The sequence below is a fragment of the Dama dama genome, chromosome 22, assembly GCF_033118175.1.
Source record: "Dama dama isolate Ldn47 chromosome 22, ASM3311817v1, whole genome shotgun sequence".
Classification (NCBI taxonomy): Eukaryota; Metazoa; Chordata; class Mammalia; order Artiodactyla; family Cervidae; genus Dama; species Dama dama.
The window spans coordinates 43,472,446-43,498,018 of NC_083702.1; the positions used below are offsets into that span (position 1 = coordinate 43,472,446).

The 25,573-nt window shown below is 50.1% G+C and overlaps 1 protein-coding gene across 1 annotated transcript; it reads right to left on the minus strand.

Annotated features, from left to right (window-relative positions):
• Positions 1 to 24,068, minus strand: CSF2RB (colony stimulating factor 2 receptor subunit beta). Its single transcript, XM_061125302.1, has 14 exons — positions 23,919 to 24,068; positions 15,497 to 15,748; positions 14,446 to 14,569; positions 11,712 to 11,902; positions 10,917 to 11,068; positions 10,666 to 10,834; positions 9,997 to 10,132; positions 9,682 to 9,836; positions 8,201 to 8,340; positions 7,085 to 7,247; positions 5,700 to 5,790; positions 5,436 to 5,493; positions 4,506 to 4,609; positions 1 to 3,893 (listed from the first exon to the last, which is right to left on the minus strand). Exons 2-14 carry the CDS (start codon positions 15,570 to 15,572, stop codon positions 2,783 to 2,785), a joined length of 2,670 nt encoding a protein of 889 aa, XP_060981285.1. The 5' UTR covers positions 15,573 to 15,748; positions 23,919 to 24,068; the 3' UTR covers positions 1 to 2,782.
• Between the last annotated feature and the right edge of the window lie 1,505 nt (positions 24,069 to 25,573).

Consider the following 25,573-nt stretch of genomic DNA (forward strand, 5'->3'; position numbering starts at 1 on the left):
TGAAGATTCAGCACAGCTAATATTAAAAATAAATTAACAAAATTTTTTAAAAATCCACAACAACAACAAAATAATTCTCATTTATTTTTATGGGGAATTCAGTCTCTTCCTTCTGTCTCCACTCTTACTAGAGACTAAACACAGGATGCCCAGTTAGATTTAAATTTTGGATTACAATGAATCCCTTGTTTTTAGCTTGAGTGTGTCCTTTATATTTCTCTCCCCCAGCCCATCTTTCTCCTTCCCTTACTCTCTCCTGGCTTGTCCTGGGAGCGCCACTTGCTTCTCATTCCGTTACAACCAGCATCTTAGGTCTGATCAAAACTGCCCCTAACTCACTGTGGTAGACAGAAGGCCCTTCTGTTGAACAGAATCAATCCTCCTTAGGGTGACTGTGCTTTCAAACGCTGCCCCTGAACATCCACCTAAACACTTATATACACATTAATGTCTTGTAATAAAAATATTTTATCACAATTTTTTTTCAGTTAACAATTTTTTTCCAGACATTTTGGAATTCACATCTTGGACTTCTCTCTAATGCACATAGGTCCACTTCATTCATTTTGCACACAGGATTCTACCTCAGAATGGACTCAAATGTTGTGATTAGTTTCACTACGGGTGAAGATTTCAACTGTTTATCATTTTCTTCGGCTACAAACAATGCCATCATCAACAGGGATTTTGTGGATGAAAGAAACAAGAACATTTGCTCTGCCATTTACTAAAACATATGATAAAGTTAGAACAGTCAAAGCAGTGGGGTCCATGGAGAAGACCACGTAATAAAAAGGAAAGTTTAGAAACTGACCAAGTGTATACACAGATTTTCTATATCAGATACATGGATGAAGAATGGGTGATTCCACCAATGATTCCAGAACATCTGGGCTACTTGTCTAAGCTGGCTCTCCACCTTAAATGCATACATTCCAAAAGAATTTCATACATACATTTTTGAAACACAAAAAGAACCAGAAAAAACATAACTTTGGACAAATGCACTTTTCAAGTGGGGAAGGCCTTTGTCAAATCTGACACCAAAAGTGGAGCCGTGAAGGAGTTCACCCATAGATTCATTTGACCACCCAGACAAGTCTACATTGAATACACTCAAAAGCGTGATGAACAGAATTAAAAGGCAAACCACAAACTAGGAAAATAAATTTGCACCATCTGCAAAAGGCCGGCCAGAGCTAAATACTTTTTAAAGGTTACTTAGAAAAAAGAGGACATCTGACACAATGAGATCTTAATGAGTTTAGCTCAGGGCGGGGGGCGGGGGGGGGGGGGGGGAATACAAATGTTCAAGAAATAGGAAAATATGTGCAAACATGTTAGTTTCCAAATAATGCAAATTGAAACAATTTAATGCCATTTTTTGCATATCAGAAAGGCAAAGATTTAAAAGAACCATGATCCTCAGTGTAGGCCAACCACAGACCAAAAGCCTCTCATAGGTGGCTGGTGGGGGTGGGAGTTGTAAAGTCTTTCTGGAGGGAGGGCAGAAGGGACATCTGGACTATAAGCTCAAGTGTCCATGCCCTTGGGTTGTTTTCCATTTTCCCTTGTTGAGCAATTCTTTCTGACTTTTCTACGTGATTTTTGGACTCCACTCCCCTCTCAAACTTTCCCTGGCCCCACTAGCCTAAGTATAAGAAGGAGATCACTTCAATCAGCAACCTGCACTGCCCACTGCTCAGATGCAGCGCCTCGGGGGTCCCCTGAGGCTCCCCCAGTCACCTCGAAGAGACTAGCAGTGTTTCCCATGAGTTCAGGACAGTGCTTCCCATGCCAAGTCCATGGGAAGTGACAATTCTTGGAGTGACAGTTGAGGTTGGTGCTTTGCTACCACACCTGGGGCTGACAGATGCTTGCTGAGTCCAGGGCTGCTCTTCCAAGTCTGAAACCCCTAAGCCTCCACACTGTGCCTCCAGCCTCCTGCCTCCAGGCTGGAATCTGCACATTCATGCCTGCCTGGGACAGACAGAAATCCTCCACGAAACCAGACATGTCAGCATCAGAAAAGGCTCTGACTGAGACAGGACGAACTTCAGAATGGGCTTAGCCCAGACCTCAAACTAACTCTAATGATAAATCAGTGGAAAGAGAAAGAGGACAATAGCAAAATCAGGGAAACTTGGTAAAAAGGAAAAGGAGACAAATGAAATGAGTGTATGTATATCTGCTGCTGCTGCTGCTGCTAGGTCGCTTCAGTCGTGTCCAACTCTGCAACCCCATAGACGGCAGCCCACCAGGCTCCCCCGTCCCTGGGATTCTCCAGGCAAGAACACTGGAGTGGGTTGCCATTCCCTTCTCCAATGCATGCATGCTAAGTCGCTTCAGTCGTGTCAGACTCTGTGCGACCCTATGGACAGCAGTCCACCAGGCTCCTCTGTCCACGGGATTCTCTAGGCAAGAGTACTGGAGTGGGTTGCCATTTCCTTCTCTGGTGTGTATATATATAAAGCTCCAACAATTCAGAACCTAAAATAAGTTAACTTCAAAGAACAGTGTGTGTGTGTGTGTGTGTGTGTGTGTGTGTGTGTGTGGCACAGAGGAAGAGAGTGAGAGAGAGAAACTTGACCTTACTGAAGGTCAAGGAAGGAGGTAGATGCTTAACTTATTTTTCCGGTCTCCATCTGTTACAACATGGAAGCTTCTCCACAGCTTTGTGGAAAGGACCAGGGAAGGGAGCAGGGGTAGCAGGAGGACCAGGCAGGGCAGGAGGAAAGGCAGGCCCTTTCCTCTGTTCCTCCCCATCAAGGTCTCCAGAGTCTCAGCACACCTGCCCAGGCCTGCTGATGTCCCAAGGGGGCAGTGACAAGTAGTCCTGCTGTTTCAGGGCTTTGAAGAGCTGAATGGCCGGCACCTGGGGAAGGGCCTGAGCTGGAGGCTTCTTAGGCTGGACCACCTGGGTGAGGTCCCTGATCTCAGGACAGGGTCCTGGGGAGGTGGGCTTACTCTGGGGGGAGAAAGGGTCTGGAAGGAAGCAGTAGTCACCCACCTGCTGCAGGACGAGGAGACCCTCAGGGGTTGGGGAGCTGGGGGACGTGTCTGCCCGGAGCGGGCCTGGGCTCAGGACAGGGCTGCTGACTCTAGGAGGGGCGGGGCTGGCCAGAGGGGACTGCGGAAACTGGCCTGTGGCTGGAGGGAGCTCCAAGTAGCCCTCGAACTCTGGTTTCCGGGGGGCTGAGGCTACAGGGGGCCCATCAGCCAGTCCAGGATGGAAAGTGGGGTTCTGGGCTGAGGGGAAGCTCGGAGGGGCAGCCTGGGAGGGAGATGGGGCCCCGGTGGGTGGGGTGAATATCAGATCTGGAGTGGTGATGTAACCAGAGGCTATGGTGCCAACCTCAGGCCAGCCAGTGGGCAGAACTGTGGGGGACCTGTCCTTCTGGTCTTGACCACCCTCCATCAGCCCAGGCTCTGGAAGGGCAGGGCCCACCCCTGACTCCAGAGAAGGGCTCCTCTGGGCCCCTGGGCTGGACTTTGTGTCCCCATCCCTGGCCTTGCCCTGCCCCTTCACCTGGGCCAGCGGGACCAGCTGCACCTGCCCCCCTGCGGGCAGACACAGGTACTCCAGGGACCCTGGGGACTGTGGCTTCCTGCTCACGCCTGTCTGTGGGGGCACCTGCTGGCCCACAAGGTCAGGCAGGGAGCGGCTGTGGGGCGGCCCCAGATAGGGACCATTGAAGTCAAAGCCAGAAGCCTGGCTCTCAGGCCTGCTTGAGGGGGCGGCCAGCCCTGTCGGGGGGCTGGGGGCCTGCTCCGTGGGGAGGTCCGAGGCGGTCAGAGTCATGTCAGGCTCTGATGATGAGTCACAGGCGTCCTTAGGGTCCTCTGTGGTGAGAGGTGACACCTCGCTGTGCCTGCAGTCTACAGGGAACACCCTGTGGGGAGAACAGGGGCAGGGATGCGGGGACCTCCTTGGGCACAGGGGCAGAGCGGGTTGTGGGACGAGAGGCCTGGCCACACCCACAGCTCTCAGAAAACTCAGGGCAGGGCAAGGTTGGGAAGCAGGCCCAGAGCAGGAAACCAGATGCTCCTTAGCCTCCCCATGGGTCTGGCCCTCCAGCCTCCGTGCTATCATTCCAGGTCAAGAACCCCTCCCACCCTCCACTCCTTCCCATCACCCAGCTTCAGGCCCCAAGTCAGCGTCCAGCCTGGGCTCAGTCATCTCCCCCACGAGGGTTAGTGGCAAGCTGGTGGCTCAGATGCTGAGGCCATGAAGGTTCACAGACCCTCTGCCACCCAGTGGGCCAAGGCAGTGTGGGGTCTCCCTGGGCAGCAGGGTGAAGGGAGGTCATCTGCTCCAGTCTCCTGCCTCCAGTCAAGTCTGTGGTCTGACCCTTGCTAATCCGGGATGCCTCTTGCTTTAGCGCCACCAGCCTCCATGGATCTCTTCACACTGAGGCCCAGACCCAGGCCACCTCCTCCAAACCTCGGGTGTGCAGGAGGGTGCCACCCTCCTACTGCCCAGGGATCCCCTGCCCAACACTCACCCCTCCAGCTGAGGGTAGCTGCTGCCCCACGGCCCCTTGTGTGGGCGGCTCCCACTATCCAGGGTGGCCATGCTATCTGGCAGTCGGAGTCCGGCGCTCCCGTTCTGGGAAGAGAAAGGGCATTTGTATCTTTGGGAGTCAGGGCGCTCCAGAAGGTGCAAATGGAGGGAAGGCCTTGAGGATGGTGGAGATTCAGGAACCCCCAGACGAGGTAGATTCTCATCACCAGCAGGACGGCCTCCTGACACCAGGGAGACGAGGCCAGAGAGGGGCTGGGACCTCGCTGGGGTCCCGGGTCGCCTGAGGACACTATCTGGATTGTCCCTGCTCTGTGCTCACCCCAGCCCCCTCTGCACCAGCCGTGAGACTCTCCCAAGGCAGCTCTGGCCCCGTGTATTTGACCAAAGGGCTCCTGTTCCCCAGGGTCCTCTCAGCCTTCCGCCATGTGCCCCAGACTCACTGCCCTCCCCGCTCAATTCTCTTCTCAAAGGCACCTCATCTCCACCCTCCACATGCCTTCTGCCTGCCGTGGCCTCTCCCACCTCCCACCACCCTGCACCCCTTAGCGCTCAGCTCTGCCATCCTGTCCTCGGAAAGCCACTCTGCCTCCCACCATCCACCTGCCCTCGATGTGACTATGCCTCTCCTGGAGCCTCCCAGGGACCAGCCCCGCAACGTCAACCCTCCCTCCTGTCCCGGGTGAGTCCTCACCAGCAGGGCACCCTGAGCATCGGGGGAGACCAGGGGGTCTCCGTGCTGGGCTTGAGGGGCTGGCTTGGCTCTTAGAGCTTCCCAGCCCCTCTTCTAGCCACCTGCACCCCCAGCCCCACTCAAAGCCCCCAGGAAGGGGAGCAGGACAGGGGCGCGGGGACATGGGCGCAGGAGCACGCGAGCCCCAGCACCTCCGCCGCCCTCACAGCTAGCTCCTACCTGGAACAGGTGGCTCTTGCTGGGGTTGGGGATTTTCTCCTCCCACTTCCGGTTCAGCCTGGAAAGACAGCAAAGAGGTGACCGCTGCCCAAGACCTCAGGGCAGCTGCCTGTTCTCATGTACGGAGGTGAAACTGCAGCCCAGGGAGAGCTCAGATTAGTCCAAGACCCCATTTGGAGCGGGTGACAGGGCTGTGACAGACAGTGACCCTGGCATCCTCTGGGGCCCTGGATAACACTCTCCCCCCTCTTGGAGTCCCCTTACCTGTACCCGTAGACGCCACAGAAGTGCAGGACTGGAAGCAGGATTAAGGTGCTGATGACAAGGATGAGGGCTAGGACCCACATGGGGAGCACTTCAGGAAGGCAGGAAGGAAAAAGGATTATTAGCATCCAGGGAGGAAAAGGGCTAGAGACTCAGAAGATGGGATGCAGCTGCTTCCTTGGGGTGCAGAGGGGGAGAGGAGGCCAGAAACTGACTAATAAGAAGGGGGCCTTTGTCTGAGCCACCCACAATGTTGGCTAGGTGGGAGGAGGCGGAGGATTAGATACTGGCCAGTAGCAGGAGTTGCTGTGGGAGGGCAGCAACTGTAGCCAAAGGCAATCACAGGGGACTTCCTGAAGGAGGCAGCGTATAAGGTGGTCATTAAGAACAGGGACAACAGGAGAGGCAGAGATGGAGAAAGGGGTGATGGTGGAGGAACCAGAAGGTACAAAGGCTCATCAAAGACTCTCTCAACTGTCCAATTGGGCTTAAGCCCCTTACTGGCTGGGCCCCTCCAGAACTCCCCTGATCTCTTTCCCTTAGGTCCTGTGGCCTACTTCTCCTTTCTGCTTGGTTGGGGTCCTCTCTCTGGGGCTCTTTCCCTGACAGTCGTCTGGGACTGGGGACCTTGTTGCAAATACTTTGTTCTCTTTCTGCAGCCACCTCCTGGACCTTGTCCTATAATTGTCTGCTGGTGGCCACCATGGCGATGGTGGTAGATAAATGAAATTAGCAAAAGTAAAAGATTGAGAAATCAGACCGAAGCTTTCCAATCTCAGGCCCCAGTCTGTAGTTCCTCAGGCTGAGTGGTCCCTGGGTAGTAGGTTCCACAAAAGCTAATGAAAGCATGCTTTTGTGTGTATGTGTGTGTGTGTGTGTGTGTGTGTGTGCGCGCGCGTGCGCGCGCACGCGCCCGTCATGTCTGACTCTGTGTGAACCCATTGACTGTAGCCTGCCAGGCTTCTTTGTCCGTGGAATTTCCTAGGCAAGAATACTGGAGCAAGTTGTTATTTCCTATTCCAGGAGATCTTCCTGACCTAGGGATCAAACCTGTATCTCTTGTGTCTCGTGCATTGGCAGGCAAGGTGGGTTCTTTACCGTTGCGCCACCTGGGAAGTCACTAGAAGCCTGGGCCATATTAATAGAAGGCTAAGGTTCAGTCGGTGGGAGACCTGTTGGGGAGCCGTGCTCCCTCCTCTGTCCTCTGGAGACCTTGCCCGCAGTCTGTGTTGCACACCAGGAGGTGTCATTTTCTAATCCCTGATGACGCCTGGGAAGGAAGGATGCTACCCTGGGGTGGGGTTACGTCTCTGTGTTCACATCCTCCCTGTCCTCTGCCCAGCGGAGCTGTGCCAGGAGGGGTGAGGGGAGCATGGCAGACCTACCCCAATCGGTGTCCCAGGACCTTGCCTCACTCCACTCGCTCCAGATCCCCTCATAGTTCCCCGGCTCCGGTTTCACTCTCACTCTGGCCTGGTACCTGCTGGCAGGCTCCAGGGTCGGTAGGGACATAGTGTGGGCATTCTGGAAGTCTTCTGCCTTGGTGTCCTGCAGGGGCATGTGTGTGAGCAGGAGTGCTGAGGTCTGCGGTGCGTGGGCACAGCTACGAAGCCCTCCCGCCTCAGTGCCCCAGCCTTTCTGCTACCCATCCGTTCCCAGCTTGCAGTCACATCCCCAGATCTGAGCAGCATCACCCCCATCACGGAGGACCACACTCCAGAGGGGCAGGACCAGGGAGCACCTCTTTTACTGAACTCCTGGCACACATGACAACAGCGGGGTGCAGAAACCCTGAGGAGTCACCATGGCCCCCCTCACCCTCCCAGCTCTCCTTGGGGCAGCCTGGACCCCAGATGTGGTCTCCCCTGGAGTGTGGTGCAGGGTGACCGAACTCTGGACCATCAAACAGATGTTCAGGAGCCCAAGGACCACTACCAGCTCCACCACTAACCCACTCCCTCCTGGCTTCAGTTTCCCCATTTCCAGCCGAAAGTTCTGGGGCTGGCTCTGAGGTTTCTGATCTGCCCTCTGTGGAGCCCCAGGTTCTGTCCACAAGGCCCAAGGGCTGCCTGGGGGCCAGGGCCAGACACTGAGCCCCAGGGTGGGGCCCTGCCTGCCTCCCCAGGAGCTGCTCTGCTCTTAGCAGCTGCACATTTGCATTCTGGATGAGATTTTACGAAGAAGTGTCACCTTATTGTGACTTTTGAAAACCTGTCCTCCAGCTGCCTCTCAGCCCTCCCCCTCCTGATGTCTATGCCCCCTGTGCAACTCAGGGTCACGTGTACACTTTGGCCAAGTTCACATCATCTCTGTGAGTCTCGGTTCCTTCACCAAAGGAAGAAACGATGAGCCTGCTCAGAAGGAGTGAGCACCAAGTCCCAGTGGCTCTCTGTGACTGGTCACATGCTGGGAGCCAGGCATCTCACAGGTGGCATTTCCCCAAGTATTGTCTCACTGCTCCCTCCTCCCCTCCAGGCCCCTCCGTGGGCACAGGCCCTCACCTCCCATGAGGCTCCTTCTTTCTTGTACTGGACCTGGAACATGCAAGTTATGTGTGAGTAGCTCATTTTTTCTTCTTTCCAGTGCAGGATGTAGCCATCTCTGCCCTTGGTCACGTTGAGGGTCGGGGGAGCCATCTGGACTGGAGGGAGGAAAACTTTTAAGGAATATTGTTTCTAATATTCCTCCAGTGGAACATTTTTTGTGTTCCATGCTGATCACAGGTGCTCTCTCCATTGACCCAGGACCCCAGGTCCCACCCATCTTAGGGTCTTTGCACCCCCACTTCACCATGTCATCTATTTTGACCTGAAATGCCCTTCTCTTGGGAGATGTTAATATACATTGTTTTGTAGTGAGGTGACCAGAAGTATGGGTTACCCCTAGTATTTAATAGAAATAAATGTAGTATTAATTTATTCTAATCTAGAGTATTGACACTGTTCTAAGTATTATTATACATGCAAAATTTATATGAATAATTTCACTCAATTGTAACAACAACTGGATGTAGTAAGTACTCTTAATCTATCCACTTTTCAGACAATTGAGCCCCACAGTGATTCAGTAAGTTTGCAAGGACAGGCAGCTAACGAATGGTAGAAACAAAGATTGCAGTCTGGAAGATCCAAAACAGTAAGTAGCAGATTTAAACCCAGGTAACTAAGACAAATCAGCTGCTGTCCCTGACACACACTAGAGATTGGGAAGAAGAACTTGATCATCGATAAGCAATGCAGGAGTTTCCTCTGCATGAGGTCCTCTCTATGCAACAGGAACCGGGGAACTTAACCTGCAAGGAACCACAGTCCATTTGCATACCCCCCTAGTACCCAACTGAAGAAGTAAATCACAGACGAATCATTATGAACACTGAAAATATCAGTCTGGGAAGGACTTTGGAAACCTCAAAAAGAAAAACCCAATCTGAGAAAGAAAGGGAAAAATCGGTGGGAAGACCAGGAGGTCGTGGGCAGAAGCTAGAACTTTCGAGCAACTGAGAAGTTGGAGGGGAAAATAAAGTGAAAGTGTTGGTCGCTCAGTCGTATCTGACTCTTTGTGACCTCATGGACTATAGCCAGGCTTCCCTGTCCATGGAAGTCTCCTGGTAAGAATACTGGAGTGGGTAGCCATTCCCTTCTCCAGGGGATCTTCCCAACACAAGGATTGAACTGGGGTTTCCTGCCTTGCAGGCAGATTCTTTACCATCTGAGCCACCAGGGAAGATAGAGCTAAAAGAATGAGATCAAAGGTTTTTTAATACTGATATTCTGGAGGAATATTAATTGCATCTTCCTTCATGTTATTTGTCGTTGTTGCATTATTGCTTCTTGAGAACTTCCAGGATAGACTAGAATCATTTTTGTTCCAATTGGCTCCCTGGGCTGTTTCATTGAAATTGACAGACATGAAGTCTGGACCATGAGGAACGAAACAGTGCTGTTGGAAGATGCTCCACACAGAAGGCTAGGGGCAAACTCACTGTTCTCTGAGCTCTTTATCAGTCTCTCTTCCATCTTTGGTCGAACAGAGACGATGTACTGGCTGTAGTTCCTGGCGTCGGGCACCGGAATCTGGCATCGGTGCTGGATGTAGGGGCTGCCAGTCTCCTTCTTCACGGGAGAGCATTCTTCCTCCCTGAGGATCACGGCACAGGTCAGGGCAGGGGGAGGCAGGGCCATGTGAGGGGTGAGACCTCAGGAGGAGCTATGGCTTCTGCTGGGCTCCAGGGGCAGGAGGAGGCCTGGAGAGGGTGAGGCTAAGAGGAGGGGAGGGGACAGAGGCAGGGGACACTCACTGTGCACTGGGGCCAGTCTTGTAGAAGAGGGTGAAGGAGACGGAGTGGGTTACCTCGGACCTCACTTCCCAGGTGCAGGTGAGCAGGGCGGCTCCGTCAAAGAAGCACTGGAGGTTCTGAGGCTGGGCCTCATCCCCTGGGAGGGAGAACAAACCCTCCTTCAGTCCTCATTCGTTCATTCCCTAGCCTTCAGTGGGCTCACCATGAGACTCATCACAGAGAGACTGTGGCCAAAAACATCAGGGGTTAAACTCAGCCTGGCCTGCCAGCCGTGTGACCTCAGGTCAGAGGGTGAACTCTGTGAACCTTCACACCCCCTGTGCAAAACAGGGAGGACAGCTCAGCCTCGGGGTTTGGGGATTTATTAAATAACACCGTCATGCTGGTGTGTCCACATGTCATGAAGCCCTCACAAAAACGCAGCTGCCCATATGCCATTGTGATTAAATTGTCATTGTTCCTCCACAGAACATGGACAGCAACCTGGGGCCTGGGGGTGAGTCAGATGCAGCCACTGCCTCTGCAGAGTCACGGTAGGCATGGGGTGGGCTCAAGGAAGCCACTCTGAATACAGAGCACCCGAGGATCCTATCGTGTGGACACTTGACTCGTCCTGGAGCTGTAATGAGTCCCCCTCTCCACAAGGGAGCCTTGTCCCAACTCTGTTACCTGGCTGGGAGTTCCAGGAAACCTCCTGGCTCCACTGGCTGGGTCGTCCTGAGAGCCCCGAGCCTGGGGCCAGCCTGGTGCGCACTCGGGCCACGTAGGTGCTGCTGGGCAGGAGGTGCTTTAGCTCCAGGATGGCCTGGGGGGACTTGGAGTAGGTGGTGCGGGCATCCTGGAGGGGAGAGGGGCTGTTGGAGCAGGGTCGGCTGGGCCGGGTACCTGTGGGTTTGGGGCACAGTTGGTGGGGTCCCTACCTCCCAGGAGTCCTGAAGCCGCTTGTAGACCACCTCAAACTCCAGGCTGGACAGCCAGTGGCTCTGGAAACCCTCATGGGCTATACTCCAGAACAGCAGGAAACTCTCCCGGGTAGCAGTGATGTTGAGGTCCTTGGGTGTGGGGGGCTGCACTGGAGGGAGAGGAAGGAAAGGGTCCCTAAGGGGCTGGACGACTGTGCGGGATGTGAAGGCCCTCTGTGGCCCATGTGTGGATAGGCCTGGGTCCCAGGCCAGGCACTGCTCCCACTGGCTGAGTGATCCTGGACAGACCCCTCTTCTCCATGGACCTCAGACTGCCTTCTGCTAAATCGTGGGGATTCAGTGTGAACATGAATGAAGCTGTGTAGATTCCTAGGCCTCAGAACATAAGCTCCATAAAAGGTGCTCAAATTAAACTCCAAAGGGAGCTAGCTTCCTTCTGTCCCCACTGCCCATGCGGTGGCCTCTGTGGCCTCCTTCCCAGCAGAGGGCACTGTGACTCCTGTAACTCCCCCTTCAGTCCACACTTTATTCGTTCCTCTGCCCAGGGTCATCCCGCACCTCTCAGTACACAGCAGACGTGCATCCTTCTCTGGAAACTTCTTGGGTCCTCTCCCCAAGGCAGAGTCCCTTGCTCCCTTTCCTGGCCCACCACACCCTCTGTATGGTCCTTACAACCTTGGAGGATTAGATGTTTCCACATCTGCCTCCCCAAGTAGGCCAGGGGCTTGTGGACACTCCAGGGTTCCCGGTCCTCACAGGAGACCACCCTTGGCTGGGGACCCCAGGTCTTACCATGCTGGCTCAGATTAACGGTGAGCTCAGTGACCAGAGGCTGGTCCGGTCGGAATGAGAAGTAGTCAAAGTCAGCAAGGACAAAGCTTCGGTAAGGAATAACACATTTTCTGGGTACACAGTCAAGACAATCGCTGTCTAACCAGGCCTTGTCGTCACTAAGATTGCAGGACACTCGCTGTGGATGGTCCCTGCCAGGAGAGGACAAGTTTAGCCCAGAGAGAAGAATCACTCACTCACAAACATTTACGAGTGGTTCCTATGTGTAAGGCTTTGTTTAGTACCAGGGAGCCTGGCAGGAAAGAAAACACATGCAAATCCCTGTCTGTAGTGCAGACATCCTAATAGAGGCAGACATACACAAAACAATGACGGAATGATGTCACATGTCAAATGGAGAAAACTGTACATAGACAAGTCAGGAAGAAAGAGGTGTGAACAGGCCAGGACGGCTGGCCTGGGGATACAGTTTGAAATAAAGGAGGCAGGGAAGACCTCTTGGAGAAGCTAACATCTGAGCAGAAACTTGAAGATCAGGGAGGGAGCCATGCCAAATCTGGGGAAAGAGGATCTCAAGGAAAGGGAACGGCAAGTGCAAAGGTCCTGGGGTAGGCTTAGGTCTGGAGTGTTGTATGACTAGGCAATTAACAGTGCATGCAGAGTAGAGATGTGAGGGTGGGAGGTCCAGGAGCCTAGTAGAGGGAGGTTGCAGAAGGTCAGTGCTTAAAAGGAATGTAAGGAATTTTGAATTCACTGCAAGTGAGGAAAATTGAGAGTTATGAGCAAAGGAGTGATGTTTTGACACACACCTTGAAAGGATTCCTGTGGCTGCTGAGCTGTGGATAGATTGAGTTGGGTGGGGGTGGCAATACTGGAAGCAGAGGGACAAGTTAGGAGGCTTCTGGACTATCTCAGTGATAAGAAGTGGTTTGAATCAGGGTGTTAGCCAGATTCACTTGCTATTTGAAGATGAAGTTGATCGCATTTACTGATGGGTTGGATGCCGCGGTGGAGAAGGAAAGGAGGGAAAGGAGACTGAAAAGCAAAAAGTAAAAGACTGCCCCCATTTGTCTGGCTTGAGCCCCTGGAAGCTCCCCTTTAGTGAACTGAGATGGGAATCTAGCACAGGGGCTGTCTTTGGGAGGCAGAGCAGGAACTTGTTTAGGACACTTGAAGTTAAAGACTATACGGGACAATGTGGAGAGGCAAGTGCACCTATGGTTCTGGAACTTGGGCAAAGGTCCCGGCTGGAGAGAGTGTGTCTGGGTCAGAGATCCAGTCTGGGGCCGGATCTCTGCCGCTGGATGCAGATGCAAGAGAATGGAGGTCCAAGAGCCCTGGGACATCGTCCCCTTCAGAGTAGGGAACAGACCAGGAGACAGAAAAGGCGGGCCAGGGGGAAGTGGGGAAGGGCCCGGGTGCTGGCCAGGGTCCGGGAGGGAGGTGCCACAGTGGGACCTCGTGCTTAGGCCCAGCCAGGCCTCGTCAGGGGCTGCCTGTGGGTGCGTGGGGAGAAGGCCAGGACTAACCATTGATTTACACCAAGTGGGCATCACTGACTCCAGCAGGAGCAATTTAAATGGCCTGCTGGGGGCAGCAGAGTCCTGGGAGAGTGGGCTCTGGAGGAAGTACCTAAGAGGCACTGGAAACAGGGCTCCAGACAGATCGCTCTTTAGAGGAGGTTCCCTCAGAGGGAAGCAGAGAATGGACAGCCGGGCTATGAGACCGGACCTGGGAGGCCCTGAGCTATAGTCTGGTCGGCATCTGTTAAGTGAATCCCAGGACAGTGACCCTCAACAGCATGGGGACAGTGGAGACTGGGATGGCAGTGATGTCCTTGAGCAGCAAGACCAGGTGGGACCCCGGCTCTGACCTCAGACAGGCCTGCCTGGGACAGGTAATCACTGCAGGGAGTATCCAGGGAGGTGGCAGGCCATGGTGGGGGGAGGTGCTGGGAAGCTTCTCTTCTGGGGGTGTCTGCTGTCCCAGTGTAGGAGGAGGCAGGCCACAGCTGGGGGTGGGGGTGGGGACAGTGGACAAGGAGGACGGAGGCTGTGGGGAGAGCAGCGGAGAGAGTGCAGAGGCAATGATGCTGCGGAGCAAAAGCCCTTCTTCCTAGGGGAGGTCGTCAGGGGTCTCCCCAGACCCTGTGATGCCCGCTGTTTAATTACTTCCATTACGGTGAGTTAGACTATCACCGGATCCCAGAATGGTGGGAGCACCTTCCCAAATGGGCTATGCCCTAGAGACTAGGTAAAGAGAGAGAAACCCCCACTCCGGAGGAAGCAGGGCCTGGGGGAGACATGGAGCTTAGCCTTGCAGGCTGGACACAGGACACTGGTCCTGCTAAGGCCTTGACCCCACTGTGTGGCCAGAGGGACGGACCTCACCTCTGCAGCCTCAGTTTCTCCATCTGTGAATTGGGCATTATGTCCCTGTCCTGCCCACCTCATAAGGAGGATGAACCAAAATTGACTTCTGCCGACTGATTTTGTTCAATTGTCACAAAATAAGAGATTATCACCATCGTCAACAATATTAACATCAGATGCTCTTCCCCCAAACCAGACATCAGACCCAAGCCCCTGGGCCCAAGGGCTGCCTGATGGGGGAGGAGCTCCTGGGCAGGGGTCTCCCATCCCTACAATCTGTCCAGCCCCAAACCCCTGGCACTGCCCTGCCCACACAGCAGTGCCCCTCGCTGCCCTCCAGCCCTGGGCCCTGCCTCACTCACTCCTTGAGCCTGCGGTAGAGGGTCACGTTGACCAGTCGCTGGGCATCCTGGGTATCTGCCCACCTGCAGATGATGCGGCTGGTGTAGTCATTATGACAGCGCAGGGTCCGCAGCGGGACAGTCTCTGCCAGGGAGGGAAGCAGAGAGAGAGTCACAGCTTCCCCCTCAGATGGCCCAGCACTGCAGAGAAGTCTCCCAGAATTCTGTAAAGGCTCCTGGAGCCCAGGCACAGGTCCCCAGAGGCCTTGGCAGGGGCAGGGGGGGCTGTCTCTGCAGGTGTGCAGGTGAAAGGGAGCCAGCTGCGGACCCTCCTGTCTGGAGAAAAACACAATATTCTAGTTGATTCAGAGCATGTGTCCTGAGCCCCTGCCTTGCCCTCCTCCTGGAGGAACAGAGTCCCTCCCATTACAGGTGGGCACATGCGTCAGACACAGGCCCTGCCCCTGGGCCCCTGGGTGGGTGCAGCCTGGGAGCAGGGGCATAAACTCACCCCTAAGGGGCCTCCTCTGGGACTGCCTCGCCCTGCTCTTGGATCTGGCCCCACTGGGCCTGATGCTTGGAAAGTGGAGTGTGGTTCCCAGGGTTATCAGCAGAACTGAGTTTTCCGGGAGCGCTTGGGGAGGGTGGTCACTGGTCTGAGGAGCCCCAGGTTGGGGACTGTCTCAGCAGGGCCTCGAGGCAAGAGGAGAGACCCCCCCACCCAGGCTGAGGGTCCCCAGAAGCAAATGTACAGAGGTCGGAACTGGTCAAGACCTCAAGGTTCTGAGTGCCTGGGGGGGAGAGGAGGTCCAACAAAGGACTGGAATGTCCAGCTGGGAGGTTGGAGGTCTGGAATGCCACACTGGGAAATGTGGACAGAGAGGCCACACAAACAGAGAGGGTCTTTACAGGAGGCCAGAGAAGAATGAGCAGGAGTGTGGGGGGAGGGAAGGGAGCCCTCCAGGGAAAGTTAGGAGAGAGAAGAGATGGGAAGGGGCAGGCTGGGGGTCTGGGTTTTGTGCCCCGGCAGTGAGAAGGGGGACACAGAGAGGGAGGGGGTGATCTGGCTCACCTTCAGCCCCTGTTACGCTGAGTCCCCAGCAGAGCACCAGCAGAGCCAGGGGGAGCAGCCCCCGGGTCAGCGTCATCTCGTGATTCAGCTCTGGAGAACAGGTGGCCCGCTCGGGTGGGACCAGGTCTGGGCAAGGTGTGGGCTCCTCACTGTCCTGGAGTCTTGTGTTTCTCCCCTGCTGGAGGCTGGGCTAGACCCATGTCATCAGTTCTTGGGAATCCTCCTCTCTCTGGGATCCTGCCTCCTCCAGGCCTGTGGAAGGAAGCGTCAGCCTATGGGACTCGGCCCACGTGGTAGGGCGGACCCAGGCGCGGCCTTGCTGCCCGGCTGCAGCCCACTGCTGCCTCAGCCTGGCCCCTGGGGCCGTCCCTGCTCCTCAGCTCAGTGCCTGGGATGTGACCATGAAGGAGATGCTCTTAGTGGCCTCGGCAGATGTGGGTTCCCACTGGGTCACACTGCCCTGGTGATGAGAAAATCCAAGAGGGAAGCCTGGTATTTGATTTCCCCCCCACCAGGTACTGACCTGGGTGGGGGTCACTGGGTGTTGGGGTGTGATCCCCCTGTGGGAGTGAGCACGTGCACATACCCTCAACACACACCACACACACACCACACACACACACACACACACCACACACACACCACACACACACCACACACACACACACACACACACACACCACACACACACACACACACACACGAGCCTGGTGCTCTCCCCACCCTGTTCCATTTACCTCATTCCTCCCACACTGCCCCCTGAAATGCTTGTTCCCTTTTTTTCTGCAGAAGGTTGGGGATTTCCTCATTTCATTTCATCCAGCCCCCGGGAAGTACCAGGAAAGTAGAACAGAGGACCATGACTCCTTTTCTGTCGGTAAGATTGTCAAAAACTTCACTCAAGCTGCACAGACACATATACCAGAAGCACTGTTGCTGGGAAAAGCACAGCTCTAGGCTCAGCCAAACTGACTTTCAACACAGGCCCTGTCCCTCCTGTGCTGGTGGCCTGGGCTGACTTATCCGTGCCCTCTGAACCTTGCTCTCTAAATCTGTAAAATGGGCCCAACCCAACGTATCTCACATGAGATCATGAGGGAGAACCAAACTTGGTGATGTTTGTGGGGTGGTTAGTCCAAGAAATGCCTGGGAAGGAAGAGTAGGTTTGTCTGGGGCTGGGGGAGAGTATTTTAGTTCCTGCAGGGGAGCAGTGCCTTGGCAGGCAAAGGAGAGTCTGCCTGGGCTGGTGCAGCTTGCTCTGCCTACCTGGAACTCAGCTAAAAGCTTTAGCTAAAAGCTTCTCTTTGGGTCTTACCACAAATGCAAATTCCTCACATGTAAAGAGGTCGATTCTTCTGAATGTCAGTTATAAGTTTAACACAACTCTAATCAAGACTTAGCAAGTTTTTCTTTCTTTTTGGCAGGAATTCACAAGGGAGAAAATATGTGTGAGGACAGTTAATGAGACTTTAAAAACTAAGAAGTCTCATAGAAAAATGGGTTTTCCTTAATGGCTCGGCAGTTAAAGAATCTGCCTGCGATGCAGGAGACACAGGAGACACCAGTTTGATCCCTGGGTTGGGAAGATCCCCTGGAGGAGGAAATGAAAACCCACTCCAGTATTCTTGCCTGAAAAATTCCAGGGACAGAGGCACCTGGCAGGTTGCAAAGAGTCAGATACAACTGAGTGAGTAAGCCCTCATCGAAAACAAACTATGGCTACCAAATGGGAAGCGGGGAGGGGTAAATTGGTAGTATGGGGTTAATAGATGCACATCACCATATATAAACTAGATAAACAACAAGGTCTAACTGTACAGCACAGGGAACTATATTCAATAATAAACTATTATAAAAAAAACTATAATAAACTATAATGGGAAAGAATCAAAAGTAAAACAAATACAGATATATATATGTGTGTGTGTGTGTGTGTGTGTGTGTGTATAACCAAATCACTTTGCTTTACACCTGAAACCTACTAAATATTGTAAATCAACTATAATTCAACAAAAATAATGAGTCTCCGCCCAATAGCAAAATTTATTATAAAGACCTGATAAGTAAAGTAATGGATTTTCACACATGCACACACATGTGCACACACACACACACACACAACAAATCAGTGGACATACTGATCAGATGAACTGTATTTCATCAGAGAATGTACTATGTGACAAAGAGGAACCATAAATCAGTATTAAGTGATGGAATAAAAAAAAGTGTTGAGACAATTGAATAACAACATAAAACATATCAGCCTAAATCCCTACCTTACACCATTCCCCATGGATTCATTTCAAATCAATGAAAAATTTAAATATAGGCAGTTAAATCCTATGAAACTTGCAAGCTGTACAAGTGAATATCTTTGAACTATTTAAGCTTCAAAGCACTAGAAGAAATCAGAGACAAAGGCTGACAAATAAAAGTGCATAAAAGTGAACACTTCAGTATTTTATAAAAATAACTGAACCACAAAGCAAAGGACAAAGTGCAAAATAAATGTTTGTGCCAGAAGTATGGCAAACAAGCGACTACCTTTATGCTATAAATAGTTCAAACAAATTAAAGGCGTCTAAGGACACAAGCATAAAAGACACCTACATGCAGAGAATTCGTATTAGTGGCTAACAAGTACAAAACACTTACCATCAGCTGGCCACTGTTCAAAAGGGTTTACAGATATTAATACATCAATGTGTAGGTTAAAATCTCCGCTTTGTAGATGAGGAAACTAGTATAGGTCCATGATGATACAGCAGAAAGGAACAGGCTGAGACTATAGCACAGGAGACTGGCTTTAGAATTTGTGTTCTTAACCAGTCATAATAGTGAGTGGCATAGTGTTGTATTTCCCAATTATTGGTATCGTACATCTCTATTCTGACATATACTGACCCAAGAGACACTTCTACAGATGTGCACAGATGTCTGTGCAAAAACAAGACAAAATGTTAAAACATCTCAAGTAGCATGCTCAGGGAGATTTGAAAAATCATGGCCATTTAAGAACAGATTGCTATGCAAAGAACAAATAAACAGAGTTCTTGGCATTTGAAGGTATGAAATCCATTAAAAAAAAACAAACAAACACCATAGCTCAATAATGGGCCAAATCAGAATTAACACTATAAACTGTCATGTTACAAAGGTAGATATTGAAGACAGCAAATAGGCTAGGAAATGGAAAGTCTCAGAGAAAAACTGAGGCCTAGGAATGAAATCCAAGAGTTCCAACATCTAGAAGCAGAAGACAGAGAACTGAGGGCAGGTACTGCAGACAGTGTTGGTTACCTAGCTGTCCCCTTTCCCCTTGGTAACGAAAGGGTAGGTCTTACCTAGGTTTATTGCCGCACAGAATAAAAGATTTTATTTCTTGCACTCTCCTATTGCTAGGTGTGGTCATGTGACTAAATGTTGTCCGAGAAGATGTGAGTAGAATCATTGGGTATGCCTTTCAAAAAAAGTTGCTTAAAGGAAGTGGTTCAGGTAGGAGAAATCCATCTTTGCCCTCCTGCTTTTTTCCCTTTCTCCAGTTTGCAGTTTGGAAGTGAGGGCTGGAGTTCCAGCAGTCATTTTGAAGTATAAAGTTCTCTTTAGTGTAGAAGTCATATGCAACAGAAAAAGAGGAACCTCGATCCCTCTTCTCGCTGTGAACCAGCCATACAGTCTGAGACTGCCTACCTCTGGACATCTTTTATGTGAGGGAAAAAATAAACTTATATAGTTTTATGCTACTGTTATTTGGGGGTTTTCCGTGTGTAAACAAACAGATACAATTGCAAATAGAAGAAAAATTCACAGGGCTTTAAATCAGGCAATAATCTACTAAGTTAAAAGCAAGATTCATTTTTAATAGCACCATACTCAGTCACATTCTAATAAACTTTTAGTCATCAAAGAGTGAAAGGGTAATCCTAGAAGCTTCCAGAAGGAAAAAAACAAGTTATTTTCAGTGAGAAAAAGATTGGGTTTGCAAGGTCCTCTCACAAGTAACACAGGACTCTAAATAGATAGTAATGTCTTGAAAATACTGAGAGGAAAATATGTTTGAACCTAGAAATATAAAAAGTCTAGCTTACTTTGAAGCTCAAGGGGGGAAAAAATCACAATATTTTGGAAATGTAAGGATAAAAAAAGCTTTCCAGATCTTTTTAAAGAAAATTACTCTAGCATGTATTTCAGAAAAAAATAAAAGTTCCAAGAAAGAGAGATAGCATATGATACTGGAATCAGTTTTGAAAAAAAAAAAAAACCAATAGGACTTACTGTTAAGTAAAGAAATATTGTTACTGACTTCCCTGGTGGCCCAGACAGTAAAGTAAAAAAAACCAATAGGACTTACTGTTAAGTAAAGAAATATTGTTACTGACTTCCCTGGTGGCCCAGACAGTAAAGCATCTGCCTGCAATGAGGGAGGCCCAGGTTCAATCCCTGGGTCAGAAAGATCCTCTGGAAAAGGAAATGGCAACCAACTCCAGTACTCTTGCCTGGAAAATCCCATGGATGGAGGAGCGTGGTAGGTTACAGTCCATGGGGTCACAAAGAGTCAGACATGACTGAGCAACTCCATTTTTCAAAGTAAAAGCAAATAAATACACAGTAACAACATTGAAGCAAAACAGAGATTATTTTAACACCTGTTGGCTGTGAGGTTACAGGTAAAAAGCAGAGATGAACCGAAAGCTTGCTAAGGATCTTGCCTTGTTTTGGAGGAGTGTATATATTCTGAGTAAGCCCAAATGCTGATGGAAAATATAAGTTAAGTATAAATACGTGTGTTTAAAATGTAAGGGTTAAAGATCACTATGAGTGAGAATTAACCATGGAAACCAGGGGGTGACAGGAAGGGGGGAAGGAGAAGGAGGAAGAGGGAGGAAGAGGAAAGAAAAGCCAGATGCCTTCTCACTCAAAATAAAATAAACATGCTCACCAAAATTCTCAAACTCATGCAGAAATTTAATGATAAAAATAGCAATTGGAAAAGGGGAAAAAAGGCACAAATTCACTCCAGACAAAAACAATTTCATAGGATAACCTGATGAACACTTTAAAAAGAAGAATGCATCAACTCTATTTGTGATTAATAGAAATATATCAACAGACAGATTAAAAGGAGGAAAAGATAAGCTTATCTTGACAGATGCCCTTAAATATTTGATAGTACAAAAGACATTCCTGATGAAACAAAGAAATAAACCTTGGCAAATGAGGAATTGAAAAGAACATTGGCATTTCTGGGAATGTACTAGAAAACTACAGTAACATTAAAGTCAACAGAAATGTCAGTACCCTCTGCTTTAAAGTAGAACGCTGCCCACTGTTGTTGTGACCCGTACTTGGGGATCAGTCTTACCCCAAGTAATCTCTAAATTCAAGACAATCCACATTAAGACTCCAGAAAGATTTTCAACTGGCTTAACAAATTGATTCTAGATTATAACAAATCCAACATGAGGAACTTGCTCTACTGGTTAGAAAAATAATGAGTATAATAGTAGACAGATGGAACAGAAAATATTAAAGAAAAGAACTACTTAGGAATTGGAAATAATAATAGAATTTCAAATCACAGAGAACACATGGTTTGTACACTCAAAATTAATGATATTGAGACAACCAGTTAATCATTTTTTAAAAGTTAGATGATTACTTATTACCTAGACCTCCAAATTCTAAATGGATTAAAGATTTAAATGTCAAAGCTAAAATGATAAAAGCTCTAAAATATTTCTTTAATCTTAGGGATTGAATAAGACACTGAATCCGGAAAGCCTGAAATACAAAATAATGACAGATTTGACTTAAAAGCAATGAATATATCTTTATACAATGCAAGGTATCTTTGAACACACCAAAGAAAAAATAGAGTGGCAATCTGAAAGACATATTTTCAACATATGTCAATAAATTGTCCATACACGTAATAAATGGAACACTCCTAAAATGCTCCAAATGTGTTAGTACTCAATATGTAAAAGGCAACCAGCTCACTGAGAAATGTAAAGGACATTTCCATGCACATTACAAACAGAATCCAAATGGCCTTTCAACACATGGAAGACGCATGACTTCACCTATCACCAGGGAAAGGAAAAATACAAGTGAGAACCAGATAATTTTCATCTATTACACTGGACCCAATTAAAAGATGGACTGTTTCCTTAAAGAGAAACCAGTCTTTTTATGCACTACCATGGGATATGTTAGTTCAGCTACTTTGAGGATGGTTTGACAATATCTACTATTATTTTACATGTGCAGTCTCTTGCCCAGCAATTCTACTTCTAGGAATCTGGGCTCTAGGAATTCTTTCACAGGTGTGGAAAACTGGAAACCACCCAAGTGTCTAGCAACATGTGATCGGGTAAATTGTGGTGTACCTGTGTAATGGAGCAGGACCCCCTGGTCCTTGCCCACGCTCCACCCCGCGATGTCCCCTGCCTGCCTTTTGTCTGTGGAAAACTTTAGTCAAAGAATAAGTTTAATCAGAAAAGTGAGAAATACAGAAACAAAGGAAAATGGTCAAAAGAGACCAAATAATAATAATGCAATCATTAAGCATAGTCAAGGATCTTTAGCACTGTCTTAAGGGCTATAGATAATATTCTGAGCCATATCCTGTGAGCTGTCTTATAGATACTAAAACACCAAGATGGAGAAGTTAATTTCATGACGACCAGACTGTACCCACAACATAAGCTGCCACGATTCCGAGAACTGGCCTCAAAGAAATGGGAACAAACGGACCCTGGAACTGAAGATTAACTGTACCTAAAACAATAATGATGACACTGGTCAGATCACCGATGACCAATTTGAAGATGACTGTCAGAGCTGATTGTGCTGTTTCTGTATGTAGCCCCCCATCCCCACCTTCTGTTTATAATAGCTCTTGCCCCGCTGGCTGCCCATGTGGGGAGTCAGCCTTTGGACAAACGTCCACAACGCCCTGCCACCACAATTGCCAGCATCTGAAATAAAGCAAACTTTCCTTTCCACCAACCTGGCCTGCTTATTGGCTTTTGAACAGCAAGCAGCCAGACCCCACCACGCTCTTTCAGTAACACCTAAACTGATACATGTCATGTATCTCTTAGGGCTAATTAATGAGTCAAATCTCTACATCTTATTATGGAATGTTGTCCAGAATGTAATAATAAGTGGAAAACTAAGCCATAGGACAACATGTATGTTATAATCACTTTTATGTACTCCCAATTTTTAAATTTTTAGCAAAACATAGATCCATGGATTCACTTGTTTAATATTAAATATATTCATTAAAGAACTCAAGAAGTATCCTGTGATGTTAGTAGATATAGAACAACATAAGTAAAACTAATGAATGAAAAAAAGGGTGACCCAAAATTAGCAGGACAGATTTTGCTTGTTATAAAACCATTAGAAAGCAAGGAAGATGATAAGCAGAGAAAATTAGAATCTTTTTATACAAAAACGTAACAGCAAGGTGTCTAAAGACTAAACATTGCACATTTGCAACTTGTCACTACAGGCTGCCTGGCGAGTCCCCACAGGCTCTTATCTCAGTGGGGATCCAGAGAAACACCTGTCTTCCCATCCACAGGGCAAGCGCACACCTGGACGAAAACACCCCCAGACACCCACCACCTAGCCAACTCACTTCAGTAACAGGCATCCACAGCTGGGCCCAAACGTAACGTATCGACAGTGGTCAGGGCAGAGTGTGACCATTAAGAAAACATTCTTGGAGGGGGGAAGACATGTGTCTGAGTAAGGAAGGAACCTGCTCCCTTCTTATCTTCCAACATGAGCTTCTCAACCCACACCAGTCTAGGTCTGAGCATAGCAAGTTTCCTGGCTTCATCATCTGCCTCCAGTATCTCTGCATCCCCGTGGACATCCACACGTGTGTGCAGGCACACGAATGTGTGTGTATGTGTGTGCACACACAGACTTTTTCCAAACCAGGATGTCAGGGACTATCGGCACTCCCCTGTTCCAGACAGGAGACAGAAGCCCAGGACAGGATATTATCACTGCCACCAACACTTTAGTGACACCTTAGTGATACCTTTGTGACAAAGTAAAGACAACGGTACACAGCTGTGTGACTCCCAGGCCTGAACTCTCTACCGCCCCAGGCATCTTCCCCGCTGACAGGACAGTCAGATCCAGCAGTGAGGACCGAACCCCCAAAGCCCTTCCCCCAACACCCAGGCAGGTCGGTCCCTGCTGTCTGCATCCTCGTCCACTGGCTGCTTGGGAGTTTGGGTTCAGATTTTCCCAAGAGGCCAAGCCCTAACTTCCCAAGTCCCTGGGGCACACTTGCCCACTCGACACCCCCAGGCTCTCCCAGTCCTTCCCATCCCAGACTCCCACACGCCCCTGCTCCCGACCCCACCCTTCAGCCTGCCCCAAAGCCCACACGTACCCTCTTTGTGCCGGGACAGACGGACCTTCTGTGGTGTCTCCCGGAGGCAGTCAGCGAGCCTCTCAGGCTTCCTATTTATGCTGACGTTGTTAGGAAACAGAGAAGCAGAAAGAGGAAGCGGCAGGCCCTGGCCTCTTTCCGTACAAGTGCCTCTTCACAAGATTGTCTGGCTTCTCAGAATTGTGGACACCAAGATATGAAGTTTTATTCTGAGCCTTTCTGGCTTTGCCAATGCTGTTCCTTCTAGAAGTACTTCAATCTTTTCTGTGTGGTCTCCCTGTAAACTTCCACGTGTGCTCTCTCTGCTCAGTGCAAAGTTCCTTCAAGCAGCCTTCCCAGATACCCCCAGGGGGGATGCCGGGGGAGGGCCTCTAGAGCCGGTGAGAGCTCAGAGCCACAGGGACCTGGCCTCCCATCGCCACCTGCTCAGGGTGAGATCTTCTGCAAATTACCTGCATGTAACTTCACCAGGTCTCAGGACCCGCCTCTTGACTTACAAGCATCTGTAAACATCAAAGGGCCATTGAAATGTCACAGGGCAAGACTTTAGCTCAAAGCCTGGTACAAGAGACCCCCAAGGTGTTAGCTGGTACATTTTGCTTCCCCTGGGGCCCTTTTGCCTTGTACCACCTTCCCCCACTGTCCCACAAGTCTTGGGGCTCACAGCTGTCTTTCCCCAGCACTGTCCTGTGAGCTTGCTTTCTCTCCTCAGGACCCAGCACACTCCCTGGCACAGATGTGGCCTTTAACAACTGTGTGTGGAACAGCTGAATGAACGAGTGAATGGTGAGTGGCCCCTGGGCACAGCAGGGCCAAGATGAAGGCTAAGTGAATGTGGCATCCCCTTGGGCTCAAAATTTCAGGTGGCGTCCAAATCCTCAATAATCAATATGATAGTTTCATTTATATTTTAAATATATATGATATATATATATTTAAGTGTTTATTTTGTTTTTGGCTGTGCTGAGTCTTCACTGCTGTGCAAGGGCTTTCTCTAGTGGGGGAGAGTGGGGCTGCTCTTCCTTGCAGTGTGCAGGCTTCTCTTGTTGCGGAGCATGGGCTCTAGGGTGCACGGGCTTCAGTAGTTGTGGCGCACAGGCTTAGTGGCTCTGTGGCATGTGGAATCTTCCCCCACCAGGGATTGAACCTGTGTCCCCTGCATTGGCAGGTGGATTCTTAACCACTGGACCACCAGGGAAGTCCTCAAGATGATATTTTAATACAATACTGTAAAAAAGTTTTAAAAATACATGATAAACAAATACACATTTTTAAATAAAGACACATTGGTGATGGCCCACCCTGAGCTGTACTGGAGTCAGGCAAGAAACAGTACCTTTTCTCCTGAGCAGAGACAGAGTGACAGGAAAGAGGAGAAATGAGGCTAAATGGTACGGGGCAGGGGCAGGGGCAGAAGGGTAAGGAAGGCTGGAACCTGTGGCCACTGGATTCCTGGCCTGATGGTTCTTGGCTTTTCTCCTACCAGGACAGGCCTGGCCCAAAAGTGCCTGGAATGTCCTGTGGGACAGAGAATGCATGGGCTGTGCTCCTCTGTTCTGGTCTAGGGGGTGGGGACCCCACCCCAAAGGGGCCACCCCAGGCCTGATCACTAGAGGGGAGGAAACAGGCCCTTCCAGGAAGTCGAGGTGGGGTGA